This window comes from Salvelinus fontinalis, chromosome 2 (genome assembly GCF_029448725.1).
Source record: "Salvelinus fontinalis isolate EN_2023a chromosome 2, ASM2944872v1, whole genome shotgun sequence".
NCBI classification, from domain to species: Eukaryota; Metazoa; Chordata; class Actinopteri; order Salmoniformes; family Salmonidae; genus Salvelinus; species Salvelinus fontinalis.
The window spans coordinates 22293997-22312225 of NC_074666.1; the positions used below are offsets into that span (position 1 = coordinate 22293997).

The following is an 18229-nucleotide window of genomic DNA, read 5'->3' on the forward strand; positions in this document are numbered from 1 at the left end:
TATGTTTTAAAAAAATAGATTCATTGTTATTAGCTTACTACTTACTTAAGATTTGACCTTTATCTTTATCACTAAAGCTTTAGCATTATAACAGAATAGCTTCTATCCAGGCAATGAAGTAAAGATTAGGTCAGAAGGCAAGGATGCGATGCTGTACTTTCACATTAGTCAAAAAGTGAAACCATTGGAACCTGACTCCACACTCAGTTTGCTAACTACCTCGTGACCACACTCCCTTCTGTGATCTGAATTCCTTTAAGTTTATGTATCTCACTCTCTTGCCAACCATTCTAATTTAGGATGTAGAGTCTGAGTGGGTGAATTATCATTACATGAATCCATGACTGTTATTACAGTTGTCCATTAATCCCACCACAAACAAAATTCAGCATAAGTAATGCTCAGTGATCAGCCATCACCTGCTGACAACCAGCCACCTCCCCAGCCCCCTCCTCCTCCTCCTCCTCCTCCTCCTCCTCCTCCTCCTCCTCCTCCTCCTCCTCCTCCTCCTCCTCCTCCTCCTCCTCCTCACCATACCAATCCCTCGCTCTCACCTCGCCCTGAGTCAATACACTCACCATTATCTCTCCTAGCAGCAGAGGTCATCCCCTACCTAGAAATACCTCCTGTTTTCCAAGAAACTAGACTGGCTCACAGCATCAGGGGAAATCAGACCGGCCCAATACAATTACAGAGTCAATTCAAGTTAGTATTTCAAGTCATTTCCAATGGCATGAAAATATCCCCTGATTTTGCTTGAGGGTGAGTGAATGGGTGAGAGAGTGCCCTCTGCCCTCCCCACTGTAAACATGGCCTGATTTCTGCTCGGAGTGTTTTGTGCTAAATAATGTTAATAACGTTTAGATAGAGAAGTGACATGTTGGATTAGTGGAGAGTGACGTGTTGCAGTTGTTGCCAGCTTCAGTAGGAGGAAGCAATGTCACCATGCTCTCATGTGAATCTGGGATTTGATTTGCACAAATCAAAGAGGAGATGTGATGCAATGGTCTCAATGGTCTCCGGTCGTCTCTCTGAGATCCTTAACCAAACACGAAGGACTCCACGGCCTGTGGAGCTCTCACGCATTACTAACAGAGAGGAGAGGACGAGGAGTACAAGGAGGAGAGGGTGGTAATGAAGACAATGATTAAGAAGAGAGGACAGAGAAAGTAAGGGAGTGGGAAAGATAATGAGGAGAAGAAGGACTTTAGAAGGTGTTTTGTGTTTAGTGACGGAATGCCTGAGCAGGTTTAATCTGTGTCCAGGAAACCAGCCCACAGTGCTCCTCACATTGAACCATCTAGTAAATGTACAGTAACAGAATGTGTCTCCACATCACCAGCACTCTAATCACTGACCCAGATGGGGATCATTAAGCATGGGGATCACATAGGGACCCAGGATGAGCCAATCTATGGTCAGATTGAGTACCAATCTGGAATGCTACCCCCATGCTGGGTCTGTTTACGGTGGTGGAGGTCAGAGCTCATGCCTGATTCCGCCAAGCTGAGTAAACGTGGTTGGAAATCAGACTTTTGTAGAAAATCACTTCCTATTATGCTACTTCTCTGAGTGCCATTTTGAGACTCATTTATAGACATGCCAGCGAGGGAGTGAGGGAAAGGAACATACACATTAAGTGTACACAAACTCATTTTCACGTGCCTGGAGTTGATGTTATTGCAAACCATAATAGGTATCTGGAGCCCTTTTCACTTTTCCCAGCAACATAATCTTTAACAACAACCATAGCAACGATGACCGCAAAATGATTCCCTTCATTCTTGTCAAAGTGAAACATATATTTTACGATTAGGACCTCAGGGCCCTTTGAAATGAAGGGATACTTAAAGGGATACTTTGGGACTTTCCCCAGAGTCAGATGAACTTGTGGATACCAATTTTATGTTTCTGTGTCCAGTATGAATGAAGTTAAAGGTTGTTTCACAAGCCAATGCTAACTAGGATTAGCACAATGACTGAAAGTCTATGGGTCTCTACTAGCATGCTAAAATCCTGAAGTATCCCTTTAAACACAGAGGCCTTTTAAACGTGTAAGTTAAAAAGAAACATACAGGACTGTATATGGAGTTACACACCCTGTCCACACAGAGCTGTCTTTGATGGCTGTCCTACATAACGTGTGCAATTCTTCCTGCGCACTGGACAAATCTGTGTCAGTGAGCATTAAAGAGCTGATGCCTCCCACGCTTTCTGCTTTGATGTCAAATGTCAAACAATTGCCTTTGCACATGCACACACATCATCACAGGGTAGCATATGGTCCAAGTTAATTAAGCTCAAATATTCACTGAGTTTGGAATTTGTTACGTAATGATTGCACTGGTACTGAAGCATTTTATTACTTTTATCATGACGATTAGATAATATTATCATAAAACAAAAATTACTAAAATGGGTGTAAGGTGATATATAATTTAAATCACCATTGCTTTTAGGCTTAAAAAACATAATTGTGTTTCTATAGTATAGTTATAACACAATGTGTGAGGATTGTGTTTCTATAGTATAGTTATAACACAATGTGTGAGGATTGTGTTTCTATAGTATAGTTATAACACAATGTGTGAGGATTGTGTTTCTATAGTATAGTTATAACACAATGTGTGAGGATTGTGTTTCTATAGTATAGTTATAACACAATGTGTGAGGATTGTGTTTCTATAGTATAGTTATAACACAATGTGTGAGGATTGTGTTTCTATAGTATAGTTATAACACAATGTGTGAGGATTGTGTTTCTATAGTATAGTTATAACACAATGTGTGAGAATTGTGTTTCTATAGTATAGTTATAACACAATGTGTGAGGATTGTGTTTCTATAGTATAGTTATAACACAGTGTGTGTGGATTGTGTTTCTATACAATGTGTGGGGGTGAAGGGTAAAAATACATGTGTGGCTACAGCAGAGATTGAATGGTTGCAGGGGAGTACCGTGTCGCAGCATCAGTCAAGGATCTTCTTGATGCACAAAGCATGTCAGCAGCACACCCAGGGAACCTTGCCATCTCTACTGCCGTCTCCACTGCCGTGTGGAGTGAGCCACTGACAGCTAGCGGAATAAAGCCACTAGCTTGGAGTCAGTCACGCTCCTACCAGACGACCTAAACTGTAGCTATATGTACAACCTAGTGAGCTCTCCCAGCTCATATAGCGCAAGGGAACAGCAGACCTGATTTCAGACAGAAATAAAGCAACACCTCACGGCACAACGCCTCTCCCCCATGTGACCTACTATTTGTGTGTATGCACTGACGTGTATGTTAACTGATAGATGGACACACGCACGCGCGCACACACACTCTAACACACACTGTACACACACTCACAAATTATTATTCTTTGGTTATATTGTTTTTGTGTTTCGTTTAAAAAACAAACATTTTTGTGTCTTTGTATATGTACTGTGTATACTGAGTGTACAAAATATAAGGAACACCCTCCTACTGTTGCTCTCAGAACAGCCGCAATTCGTCAATGAATGGACTCCACAAGGTGTCGAAAGCTTTCCACAGGTATGCTGGCCCATGTTGAAGCCAATGCTTACACAGTTGTGTAAAGTTGGCTGGATGTCCTTTGGGTGGTGGATCATTCTTGATACACACGCGAAACAGTTGAGCGTGAAAAACCAAGCAGCGTTGCAGTTCTTGACACAAACCTGGCACCTACTACCATACCCCGTTCAAAGGCACTTAAATCTTTTGTCTTGCCCATTCACACTCTGAATGGCACACATACACAATCCATGTCTCAATTGTCTCCAAGCTTAAAAATCATTCTTTAACCCGTCTCCTCCCCTTCATCTACACTGATTGAAGTGGATTTACCAAATGGGGTCAATAACGGATTATAGCTTTCACCTGGTTTCACCTGGTTTCACCTGGATTCACCTGGTTTCACCTGGATTCACCTGGTTTCACCTGGATTCACCTGATTTCACCTGGATTCACCTGATTTCACCTGCTTTCACCTTTATTCACCTGGTTTCACCTGGATTCACCTGGTTTCACCTGGTTTCACCTGGTTTCACCTGATTTCACCTTTATTCACCTGCTTTCACCTGGATTCACCTGGTTTCACCTGGATTCACCTGGTTTCACTTGGATTCACCTGGTTTCACCTGGATTCACCTGGAAATATGAATGGAAAGAGCAGGTATTCTTAATGTTTTATATACACTGAATATACCAAACATTCGGAATGCCTTCCTAATATTGAGTTGCACCCCGCCCCAACCCCCCTTCTTCCCTCAGGCCAGCCTCAATTCGTCGGGGCATGGACTCTACAAGGTGTCGAAAACGTTCCATGTCTCAAGGCTTAAAAATCCTTCTTTAACTTGTCTTCTCCCCTTCATCTACACTGATTGAAGTGGATTTAACAAATTACATCAATAAGGGATCATAGATTTCACCTGGATTCACCTGGTCAGTCTATGTCATGGAAAGAGCAGTGTTCTAAATGTTTTGAATACTCGATATATACACAATATAACATGTAACATGTAAAGTGTTGGCCCCATGTTTCATGAAATAAAAAAATCCTAGACATTTTCCATATGCACAAAAAGAAAAAAAAAATCATATTTTTGGCAAAAATTTGTTTACATCCCTGTTAGTGAGCATTTCTCCTTTGCCAAGATAATCCATCCACCTTTACAGGTGCACCTTGTGCTGAGGACAATAAAACACCACTTTAAAATGTACAGTTTTGTCACAATTCCACAGATTAAGTTTTGAGGGAGTGTGCAGGTGGCATGCTGACTGCAGAGCTGTTGCAAGATAATTTAATGTTGATTTCTCTACCATAAGCTGCCTCCAATGTCGTTTTAGAGAATTTTGCAGTACGTCTAACCAGCCTCTCAAACGCAGACCACGTGTAACCATACCAGCCAAGGACCGCTAGAATCCGTTATTGACGTAATTTGTTAAATACAGTACCTTCTGAAAGTATTCAGACCCCTTGATTTTTTCCAAATTTTGTTACGTTACAGCCTTATTCTAAAATGGATTTAAAAATCTTAGCAATCTACACACAATACCCCATAATGACAAAGCGAAAACAGATTTTTAGACATTTTTGCAAATGTATAAAAAAAAATGCTTGACTTCTGTTACCCAGCATTAGCAAGCCTCGCACTGCTGCTTCGAGCACCATCGAAAATACGTTTTTTTAAATGTCAAATTAGCAAACTGTTTTTGCTTTGTCATTATGGGGTATTGTATGTAGATTGATGAGGGGGAAAAATGTTTTAATAAATATTAGAATAAGTCTGTCAAGTAACAATATGTGGAAAAAGTCAAGGGGTCAGAATACTTTCCGAAGGCACTGTATATACGGTACTTTCGGAAAGTATTCAGACCCCTTCCATTTTCCACATTTTGTTACGTTATAGCCTTAATCTAAAATGGATTAAATAAACAAATTCCCCATCAATCTACACGCAATACCCCATAATGACAAAGTGAGTGCAGGTAATATATATAAATAAAAACAGAAATACCTTATTTACATAATTATTATTTACATATTATTCAGACCCTAGGCATTGAGACTCGAAATTGAGCTCAGGGGCATCCTGTTTCAATTGATCATCCTTGAGATGTTTCTACAACTTGATTGGAGTCCACCTGTGATAAACACAATTGATTGGACATTATTTGGAAAGGCACACACCTGTCTATATAAGGTCCGACCGTTGACAGTGCATGTCAGAGCAAAAAAACAAGCCATGAGGTCGTAGGAATTGTCCGTAGAGCTCCGAGACAGGATTGTGTCGAGGCACAGATCAGGTGAAGAGTATCAAAAAATGTCTGCAGTGTTGAAGGTCCCAAAGAGCACAGTGGCCTCCATCATTCTTAAAATGGAAGAAGTTTGGAACCACCAAGACTCTTCCTAGAGCTGGCTGCCCGGCCAAACTGAGCAATCAGGGGAGAAGGGCCTTGGTCAGGGAGGTGACCAAGAACCTGATGTTCACTCTGACAGAGCTCCAGCGTTCCTCTTTGGAGATGGGAGAACCTTCCAGAAGTTCTACCATCTCTGCAGCACTCCACCAATCAGGTCTTTATGGTGGAGTGGCCAGACGTAAGCCACTCCTCAGTAAAAGGCACATGACAGCCCGCTTGGAGTTTGCCAAAAGGCACCTAAAGTACTCTAAGACTGAGAAACAAGATTCTCTGGTCTGATGAAACCAAGATTGAACTCTTTGGCCTGAATGCCAAGCATCACGTCTGGAGGAAACCTGGCACCATCCCTATGTTGAAGCATGGTGGTGACAGCACCATGCTGTTGGAATTTTTTTCAGCGGCAGTGACTGGGAGACTAGTCAGGATCGAGGCAAAGATAAACAGAGCAAAGTACAGATATCCTATATGGAAACCTGCTTTGTCATTATGGGGTATTGTGTGTAGATTGATGAGGAGAAAAAACTATTTAATTCATTTAAGAGGCTGTAGTGTAATAAAATGTGGAAAAAGTCAAGGGGTCTGAATACTTTCTGAATGCATTGTATACAGTATACATTTGGAATGTCTACAACTTACATACATTTAAAAATATTAAGGAAATAGGGGGCGCCATTTTCACTATTGGATAAAATGGTGCCCAAATTAAACAGCCTCGTACTCTGTCCTAGATCATATAATATGCATATTATTATTACTATTGGATAGAAAACACTCTGAAGTTTCTAAAACTGTTTGAATTATATCTGTAAGTAAAACAGAACTCATTCGGCAGGCAAACTTCCAAACAGGAAGTGAAAATTCTGAAATGGGTCTCTGTGAAAGGCATCGCCTATTCAATTGCCTTGTATTTATGGATCTGTATGCACTTCATACGCCTTCCACTAGATGTCAACAGGCAGTAGAACGTGGAATGAAGTGTCTAGCCTTATGTGGGACCGGATGAGAGTCTTTGGAGTGACAGGTCAGTCATATTGACAGTTTTTGGCCACACACTTGGGTATGTCATATCTTTGTCTGCAAATCGTTAGATAGACACAAAGAAATGCTCCATCTGGGACGTTATTGGATATATATGAGAAAAACATCCTGAAGATTGATTCTCAACTGAGTTTGACCAGTTTATTCGACTTTTATTATCACATTTAGAAGTTTTCGTTCATTGCGTCAAATCTTCATGGACACGTGAGCTACACATGCTAGCCAAAGTTGCTAATTCGACAGAAGAAATTGACATTCTAAAACAAAACAACGATTTATTGTGGAACTAGGATTCCTGGGGCTGCATTCTGATGAAAGTTCATCAAAGGTAAGGGAATATTTATGATGTTATTTCGTATTTTTGTTGACTCTGTTGACTCCAACATGGCGGAGAATGGCTGAGCGCTGTCTCAGATTATTGCATGCTGTGCTTTTTACTAAAGTAATTTTTTTAAATCTAACACAGCGGTTGCATTAAGAACCAGTGTATCTTTAATTATATGTACAACATGTATTTTTCATCAAAGTTTATGATGAGTTTTTCTGTTAGATTACGTGGCTCTCTAAAATTTCTCCGTATATTTTGGAGCCATTTCTGACCATGGCGCCAATGTAAAACCACGATTTGTAGCTATAAATATGCACATTTTTGAACAAAACATAAATGTATTGTATAACATGATGTCATAAGACTGTCATCTGATGAAGTTGTTCAAAGGTTAGTGATTAATTTTATCTCTATTTGTGGGTTTTGTGAAAGCTATCTTTGCGGTGAAAAAATGGCGTTGTGTTTTGGGCTATTGTGGTGAGCTAACATAAATATATGTTGTGTTTTCGCTGTAAAACATTTTAAAAATCAACATTGTTGGCTTGATTCACAAGATGATTATCTTTCATTTGCTGTATTGGACTTGTGATTTCATGTATTTATATTATATGATATTCCCTGTTGCGCTAGGCTAGGCTATTCTAGTCAGCATTTCTGATGAGAATGATCCCGGATCCGGGATGGGTATTGAGTAGTTAACATGTAAAGCATTTTTTCGTCATGTGTCAGACCCCAGAAAGACTAGCTGTCGCCAATGGTGCTAATGGGGATACTAAATCAAATAAAATCAATGCTCTCGGCTCAGGTAGAAATGAAACATATGTTAGAATGGGATATCGCTGTAGAACTGTGAACAAAACAAATTGGATCACACATGTTCAAGCAATCAGATAAGTGTGTAGCCTGTGCATATGGTAATACCAAATCAAAACAAAATCAAATTAAATATCATAGGTATGCCATGCCTTAGTGGAAGAGAAAATGTCTCTGTGCTCTTAGATCAGATTCTGGTGTTCAACTTTCCCAAGTTCTCTCACGTCACCCCGCTCCTCCGCTCTCTCCACTGGCTTCCAGTTGAAGCTCGCATCCGCTACAAGACCATGGTGCTTGCCTACGGAGCTGTGAGGGGAACGGCACCTCCGTACCTTCAGGCTCTGATCAGGCCCTACACCCAAACAAGGGCACTGCGTTCATTCACCTCTGGCCTGCTCGCCTCCCTACCTCTGAGGAAGTACAGTTCCCGCTCAGCCCAGTCAAAACTGTTCGCTGCTCTGGCACCCCAATGGTGGAACAAACTCCCTCACGACGCCAGGTCAGCGGAGTCAATCACCACCTTCCGGAGACACCTGAAACCCCACCTCTTTAAGGAATACCTAGGATAGGATAAAGTAATCCTTCTAACCCCCCCCCCCCCTTAAAAGAGTTAGATGCACTATTGTAAAGTGGTTGTTCCACTGGATATCATAAGGTGAATGCACCAATTTGTAAGTCGCTCTGGATAAGAGCGTCTGCTAAATGACTTAAATGTAATGTAAATGTAATCAGATGCAGATATCAGTAATTGAATGTGCTTAGTTTTCTGTCAAAGCAGTAGTAGACCTAGCTACTATGTTAGCTCTGTCAAAGGTCTGCTATGACCGAAAGCTAAGCACATGAAATTACCGGAATTAGCATTTTATCGAAGAGTGCAGAGACTTTCTTCACTAAGCAAAATACAAGGTGGCCATCGAGATCCCAACAGTTGAAAAACCCAGCCACATAACTCCTGTAATTAGTTGTTGTTGTGAATTACATGTAAAATAGACAGCTGTTTGCTTGGCATGCCATTCATTATTTCTATATCTGAGAGCTCCAGTTTGTTGTTCAACGTGAACTAAAAGTAAATCAGTTGTGTGTCACCACCGCACCAGACCAGCCAGCCGGACAATGTGTGACTTCTTACTGTCACCCAGCATTAGCAAGCCTCGCTCTGTCGCTTCGAGCACCGTCGAAAATAAGTCTTAGTGTCAGAACAGTACCATGTCAAAACACATGACGCTCAAGATCACATTGTTAAATCAAACACATCATCCTGCTGTAACCTCTGAGGTTCACTTTCTCTCAGCTGGCCAAGGATGAACCAGGGACAATGATTTATGAATAGTGACTACTCCATTACCGAAGACCTGAACATGAACAGTTTTTAGGAATTTTAAAGGATAGGATTCTGTAAAGAACAGGCAGATGAGGACAAATCACAGAGCTTAAGCCAAAGGGTGTGAAAATCCAGGAAAGATTAAATAGAAGATGTAGTTGAAATGTGAGGCATGCCTGTCCTCAAATCTCTCGAAGACCTTCAGAAATCCAAATATCCTCTTTAATTACCCTGCATGGAAAAATCTCTTCTGTAAACACTTCGAAATTACTTCGGTGAATCAAATAAAAACAGGTTTTCAGGGAAAAAAAATGAAACACATCAGCCTCAGTGCCATTCTGCAAGAGAGAATAAACAGACTGGCACCCAACCTAGAACCACTTGCCCTCTCTTCTCCAAATCCTCCTTCCCTTAGGTACTGTGGCCTACCTGAAGAAGGCGTACATCACCAGGGCGTTCCCACCGACCCCCACTGCTCCGATCACCACAACGAAGCAGGCCACGATGTAATGAGCTTGGTCTGGCACGTCTACCTTCCGGAAGAAACCTCGGTCCATGTTGTCCATGCCTGACATGCCTGGGACAGAGAGAGAAGCTCAGTCCATATGAACAACCTAATGCATCATACAACACTTTCACTAAAGCACTTTAATCATAGATCTCTCTCTCTCTTTCACAACATCTCTCTTGTGAAGCTCTCTCTCTCTCTCTCCATTTATGTTTCTCCTTTTTCTCTATTTTCTCATTATATAAGACTGTGCACCATAAGTATCCATTCAAATATTTGGGGGCTACAAATCAAACGAACCACCCAGTCCCCCTCTGCATATTCACTCATGTAAACCTTTGATGCTTTCCTTCAGTTCCTTCAGTCCAGAAACAGTTTCTCCCATTTCCTAATGTAACGTACTGTCATTTATTCAGACAGGCTGGTTTGCCTTCTCAAGCTCTGTTCAGCTGAAATGTCACACCCTATGTCTCATCATAGCAGTGGAACAATACACAGAGTCTTTCAACATATTCATAAGGCATGTATACTAGGCGCTTCCTACTAGCGAGGACTGTGAAGAGACACACATACGCATACACTGTAATATTGTTGTATGGTGGTATTTTTACATTTTTGTATTGTACATTTTGTATTGTCTATATGTAGTGATGGAACAATGTTATATGATGTACTGTTTAATCTTTTGTTTTACATGTAATGTAAGGGCTTTAATGTGTTTGGACCCCAGGAAGAGTAGATGTTGCCTTGGCAGCAGCTAATGGGGATCCCTAATAAATAGAAATACACTATAGGAATGTGAATTGAAGGAATGAGTGAAATAAATTGTGCATACAAACTGCTGTGAAGTATTAGTTTTATCAGACATACACTTCCTGCTGAAGAATAATAGGTTGCTAACAACAAGTTGCTGTCATGATTTATTTGTTTCTATCAGACAAAGTTTAAATAGGTTTGACATGATTACAGCAGATGCCGAGGGTATAAGCAAATCTTTCCTCATAACGGTCTTCCATGGAATTTGTCTTGGTTCTATGATATCAGTAGTGAACACTGACTGATTTCCATCCCACCCAGAATGGAACACGGTAGTAAGACAAATGCTCTCATAACTAATCCAAACGTATTATCTGCCCTCCCATCATCCTCCAGGTGAAATGTGTCCTGTGGTTCAGATATTGATCACTTCCAGGTAGAGCCTTGAGGTTGAGCTGCTGAGGTGTAGTCAACATGGCTTTACATAACTCTGTCCAGACAGGACACTGCACAGCAATAACATTTAGAAACCTCGAAAGTCCTACTCCAGTCTCTTTTTTAGCTAATTTGCCTCAGGGCAGCAGGTAGCCTAGCGGTTAGCGTGTTGGGCTAGTACCCGAAAGGTCGCTGGATCGAATACCTGAGCTGACAAGGTGAAAAACTCTTTTGATTTCCCATTGAGCACTTAACTAGCACCTAATTTGCTCCAGGGGCGCAGAACTACTATGGCTGACCCTGTAAAACAACCAATTTCACTGCACCTATCCAGTGTATGTGACAATAAAACCGTTAAAAAAATGTATTTATCACCTGATTTACTTAACAAAAGGCACATGTCAATAGGTGGTCCCGGTATCTTCGTGACATAGTAGCACAAGTTGGGGGTGGGCCTTTCCTGATTTTTCCTTAATTTTTTTATTTAACCTTTATTTAACTAGGCAAGTCAGTTAAGAACCAATTCTTATTTACAATGCCGGCCTACACTGGCCAAACCCGGACAACGCTGGGCCAATTGTGCGCCACCCTATGGGAATCCCAATCATGGCCGTTTGTGATACAGCCTGGATCCGAACCAGGGTCTGTAGTGACGCCTCAAGCACCGAGATGCAGTGCCTTTGACCGCTCCTCTATTGATCCTCAAGCAGGGGGGAGTGCACCATCAGACCAACTCCTTGAATGGCCTACTCCATTAAACACTTTTTGCTCAAAACTGTACTTTGTATTTTTGCAACAGGAAAAGGTCGTAAATAGTGCATCTTTAAGGGAGGGTTAGTGCTATCCGGGATCCTTGGGACATCATAACCTAAACCCTACCCTATTAGCCTAAACCCCAACCCTAACCCTGAAACCCTAACCCCTAACCTAACCCTTACCCTTCCCCTAACCTAACCATTTTACATTTCAACTTGAATGGGGTGACATCAGAGTTTGGTCGGACCTTGGGACTTTTCCATTAAAGGATGGTGCATGGAGGGGCATGGCTTCACATTGCGTGACTCTATGGGCACTTTTGATTCGATTACATTAACAAAAGAAAGAAATCCTCTTACAATCAGCACCTCAATGGGACTGCGGTCACACAGAGCCAAGCCAATGCACTGAAGTATGTGCATGGCTTTTTTCATCATCACAAATGCCTCGGCTTAATCACTTCCTTTAATCATTAGAGTTATGGACATTTCCCAGTGATTAATATTATAATTTATTAACACTGACACAAATGCTGTTTGAGTCCAATGTCTCCGTTAAAGTATACTGAACAAAAATATAAATGCGACATGTAAAGTGTTTCATGAGCTGAAATAAAATGTTCCATTCTAAAACGGCCTTCTAAAATGTGCAGTTTTGTCACACAGCACAATGCCAAAGATGTTTTGAGGGAGAGTACAATTGGCATGCTGACTGCAGGAATGTCCACCAGAACTGTTGCCAGAGAATTGAATGTTAATTTCTCTTCCATAAGCTGCCTCCAATGCAGTTTTAGAGAATTTGGCAGTACGTCCAACTGGCCACAAAACCACAGACCACGTGTAACCACATCAGCCCAGGACCTCCACATCCAGCTTCTTCACCAGCGGGATCGTCTGAGAACAGCCGATGAAACTGTGAGTTTGCACAAACAAAGAATTTTGCACAAACTGTCAGAAACCGTCTCAGGGAAGCTCATCGGCGTGTGCTTGTCGTCCTCACCAGGGTCTTGACCTGACTGCAGTTCGGCGTCGTAACCGACTTCAGTGGGCAAATACTCACCTTAGATGGCCACTGGCACACTGGAGAAGTGTGCTCTTCAGGGATGAATCCGGATTTCATCTGTAATGGGCAGATGGCAGACAATGTTTATTGCATCATGTGGGCGTGCGGTTTGCTAATGTCAACGCTGCGAACAGCGTGCCCCATGTTGGCGGTGGGGTTATGGTATGGGCAGGCGTAAGCTGCGGACAATGAACACAATTGCATTTTATCGATGGCAATTTGACGAGATCCTGAGGCCCATTGTCCTGGCATTCATCCGCCGCCATCACCTCATATTAAGCATGATAATTCACAGCCCCATGTGACAAGGATCTGTACACAATTCCTGGAAGCTGAAAACGTCCCAGTTCTTCCATGGCCTGCATACAAACCAGACATGTCACCCATTGAGCATGTTTGGAATGCTCTGGATTGACGTGTACAACAGCGTGTTCCAGTTCCCGCCAATATCCAGCAACTTCACACAGCCATTGAAGAGGAGTGGGACAATATTCAACAGGTCACAATCAACAACCTGATCAACTCTATGCGAAGGAGATGTGTCATGCTGCATGAGGCAAATGGTGGTCACACCAGATACTGACTGGTTTTATGATCCACGCCCCTGCTTCTGTGACCAATAGATACCTCTGTATTCCCAGTCATGTGAAATCCAGTAGGGCCTAATTCATTTATTTCAATTGACTGATTTCCTTATTTGAACTGTAACCCAGTCATATCTTTGTTGCATTTATATTTTTGTGCAGTGTAAATAGTCTATGACTTCATGAGTCTATGATGCCACATATTGAATAATTGTATCACCACCCAAAAGCAGCATAAACGTCAATATGACAGAAATGCCCATACATTCCGTTTTGTTCATAGTATGTGCAGTCTCTCCTAAGTTCTCTTTCCAAATGCTGCTTGTCACAAGCACTCCGATCCATGAAACATAATGTAAAGTCATTCATCTTTTATCTGTGACCTACATCAGGGTAGAGCAGAGGGGGCACCATTCAACTGCTGTTTATTTGACTGACCCCCATCAGTGTGGCTGACCACAGTAATCTCAAGAGGCAAAGTTTATTTTACTGATACTGCAATAAAGTGGTTAGGAGGAGACAGAGTTCTGTGGACCCTTCTTGTCCGGAAGTCATTTAGCCATTAATTGTAGACCATTGGTGCTCTGTAGAGTTGCTATTTTCTCTAGTTTTCTCTTGTGTCAATTAAATTGTGACATTTCTGGATTACTCATTATACTAATAAAGTCAGATTTAATAAACAAATACGATAGTTAGTTTAAAAAACGTTGAGGGTACAAGATTGTGCACATATCTGGCTGTGTTGGCAAAATCACTACATATCCCTTCGAGCCAAGCGGGGAGAGGCTGCCCGTTGTCAGAATTCCAAAACCAGTCAGAAACATCCAACCCTATGCCAATGATGCCTGTGGATCTCAAAACTGAACTTGGATCCGCGTTAAGTAGTAATGATATCCTTTGCCACCATTGTCTAACGACATGACAGATAGGTCGAACCAGTCATGACTGTTCAACAAAACATAATCTTCAAGTTTCTTTCCAATATTACAGATAACAGTCCAATCATGTGAGCTGTTTAATGGCCAGAGAAATACCAGGAATAATAGTCTAATTCAAAACATTCCAGACTTATTCAATGTCTTAAGAAGGGATGTCATGCAGTGTAGTGAATCAAAGAAAGTTTTACAGAATTAGTATAGCTTTCAACTCCCAATACTGCAAACAATCTGAAGACAGATTTGGTACAGTATTAAAAATCTAAACAAGCTCCATCATCAAATCACAAAATCCATCAATCAATCTATGTTAGCAGAGAAAAGATTACTCTCTACAAATAATAAATAATAATAATAATCCAACTCCACATACCTGTTGCTCTAGTGGTGTCCTCCTCCTCCTGTTGACTCTGTGTTAGTATGGACTGGTGGAGATTGACTTTGGCTGTGCAGCATGTATAGGAAGTGTTGGAAACCGCAGACAGACTGAAGGTTTAAATGTGTATATGAGGCTCTAGACCCCAGCCCCCCCCCCCCCTCTCTCTCTCTCTCTCTCTCTCTCTCTAATCCCTGGGTTAGGAGGAGCCTGATGTTTGTTCAAATGCTCTGATGATAATCACCCAAAGCTACAGGAATCAACTGCCCTGCTTTTCTCTCACCTTAGCCTCAGTCTGCGTCCTCACAGCCAGCCAGCAGGGAGCAACACTAGTGAGAGAGCAGAAGAGCAGCCTCCCCACACCCCCTGCCTTACCCTGCTTCCCTACCTCCCATCTGTTCTCACACTGGTCATGCGTTACATTGATTTCCAATGTGCTTTTGGCACAACTTGTCATTGTTGCATGTAACCTTTAAATCTAAATTAGTAGGACTGTACTGCATTCATTTACCATGTAGACATTGACTGAATTCCACGATAAGGACATTTCTGTATTTTAGGAGGATTGGGGGGTGGCAGGACTTGGCAGTGCTGCAGTGTTAAGGTTTAGATAGTCTGATCATGTTAGGCATGGGGACTAGAGGGAGCAGCAAGAAATGTAAGTGGGGAAATGACTCACTCATGTAAATCATGTCTGAAACCTCTTACTGTACTCTAGATATTCCCACGTAGAAATGTACTAATGCTGAAGAGTCTCATAAGATATAGGCCTACTGGTGTTGAGAAACACACACGAGGAGTGCGGTAGCTAGGCCCGGTCTGCCCTAATCTGCACCGGTGCGCTCATCAATTCGCTGCTACTCACAAAATGTTTCAGAGATATAAAGTTATGATATTGCGTGCATTTCATCAAATGTTCGCAGTCTAACAATCTAACAATCACTGCTTGCCTCTGGTTCTTTTCCTGTGTTTGGTCCGGACTGCATTGCACCTGCAGTGAACCACACCACAGTACGAAAAGATGAGGGGGCATCGGGCAACCTGGAGATATAATGAGCAACTAATTCTATAAAACAGAGAAATATTGACATTTCATTCATTACACATTACATGACCCCCCCCCCCCCCCCCCCCTGGACTAAATAAAACAATAGTTAACCCTCACCCGGACTGACATTGAAAAGGCATGACCCTCCCCTGGACCAAATAGAAAAATAGTTAACCATCACCCGGACTGACATTGAAAAGGCATGACCCTTCCCCAAATTCCTCCATATACACCGGTCCCTAAGGCTGTCTGGCTCGCAGTATAGATAGTAGGACCTTCATAAGCTCCGTAATTTTTACTCTTCAAAGATATGGATGTATGCATCAAAATGGCTTAATCTACAAGCAGAAAATAACTGTCAATATTCTATTACTTACAAAATACAAATTGTGTTATTACATTATTTAGAATCTACAGCATATCATTCTTAGACTCCATTCTCCATCCATTATATAACTACTGTACATGCTGAACACCACAGAGAATTCACTACTAAAAAGTTATGTTCTCTCTAACCCTGCATGCCTTAATCAGATCTGTGTGTACATGGAGCTCCAGGGCCCAGGGTACCTGAGCGGTAAGAGCAGAGTGTGGCCCAGTCCTGCTCCCTACGGAGGGGAGGAGAGACTGAAGAGATCCTGCATGGGGATCCAGGGACAATCAGACCTTTTAGACCAGCATCAGGCCTCTTAAATGAGCAGCCATGTGTGTCCTGGGAGAGGGACAGATAAAAGCCTCCCGACTTTAATCATCTCATGCCAAAGTGAGCAAGCAGCTGCTCCTCCACCCCACTCCCCAAGACACTATTCAGATCGCTTTGTTCAAAAACCAAACCACTAGGCTCGCTTTGCCTGGGTTTACCGCAGGGCAGAACACTCTAAAGATTCATCTCCACCACTTGTACAAGAGATGGCAGGTATACTCTCTACCGGTTCAGGTTCACACTGTACCATTCTATCCCTTAAAATGTATTCATATTTAGTATTCATTTATTATAACTGTGTCCATCTTGTCTATGAGTTTCTAATAGATTGACCATATGGCTCAAGAGAAAATAGCCTAATTAATGAAAAAGCATCTAATGGCATTATTTTCAATTATACTCTGCCACTCTTCCAATATTTACTTTTTTCACAACTGCCAACAGTTTGACATCGAAACATTGACAACAAATACATATTGACAGTAAAATAAAAAATATTTGATGCTGAAACTCTCATATTAAATACCAATGGTAGTACCGAAAAGTACCCAAAAGGGTCTTGTAATAGATCACATAGAATCCTTGAAAGGTAACACAATTCTGGTAGTTTACTGGTAAACTTAGAACGTTTTCAGTAATATAACCCCCTTTGCAACACTAGTCAGGATGGATACAAGGAAAAAAAGCATTATTCCAACTCCAAAACTGAGAACAGTAAAAACTGTTGAATTCCTTCCATTTTCTAGGGAATTAGACTTGTTGCAAATAGAATACTAATCTCCAACTTCAAAGCACTAGGATTTTCCATTCACGAAAATACAGTTCCACACTTTTTCCATTAAATTGTTTTTTTTAACCTGGTGACAACTAACTGACATTAACTGACTGGTTGGTTTTTCTTAAAAATGTGAGTATATTGTCATCTGCAGCTCTGTTGATGTGTTGATGTTTTCAGTTAACTTGTTCTGTGGACCGGTTTATTTGAGGCCAAACACAGCCAGTCCATTGTTGAGATTACCAGCTGATTCACTAGCAGAGGTTTATCACTGCTGAAACAAAACCAACTAGTGTTCCTGCACATAGCAGAGACAAGAAGCCCTCAGACTTATGCACCATGAAAGGAGCATCTCCAGGCATCTCACATGCAAGCATTTGCCCCTGCTGCTACAGCACCGTGAGTGTCTGGGTCTGATAGGCCAAAAAAGGCCCTGTGGGCCCTGGTCAAAAGTAGTGCACTATATAGGGAATAGAATGCCATTTCGGACGCAGATATACACTATCAGACATCTTGACAAATGAACGGTCATCCAGTCTCAAGGACACAGCCAGAGGAGAGTCAGTCACATTAGACTACATGGCCTCAGCATTAGGTTATGTCATCTTAGTGGTATGTACTAGCATCTCAGATAGAGCTTTGTGATATTAGTTATATTATCATAACCACATAACGGCTCAGCCTGAATTGCTGCTGTTACCACCTCCTATTTTAAGTCCACAAATGCTACTACAATTACACACTCGATAACGTGTCCATTTTACTGCCCCCCCAGCCACCATTTACTCTAACGCTTTATATGACATTGTCTAATGTCATTCACTCATGCTTCCTGACTATTTCAGGAGTGAAATGACTGTGCTC

The 18229-nt window shown here is 41.7% G+C and overlaps 1 protein-coding gene across 1 annotated transcript in view; it reads right to left on the bottom strand.

The window, feature by feature from the left end:
* Window positions 1–14970, bottom strand: part of LOC129814260 (melanopsin-B-like) — a 30006-nt gene extending 15036 nt beyond the window's left edge. The window contains exons 1-2 of the mRNA XM_055867270.1: window positions 14837–14970; window positions 9857–10004 (exon numbers count right to left, since the gene is read on the bottom strand). Coding sequence (XP_055723245.1) covers window positions 9857–10002 — 146 coding nt within the window. The 5' untranslated portion in view covers window positions 10003–10004; window positions 14837–14970. The remainder of the gene's footprint in view (window positions 1–9856; window positions 10005–14836) is intronic.
* Between the last annotated feature and the right edge of the window lie 3259 nt (window positions 14971–18229).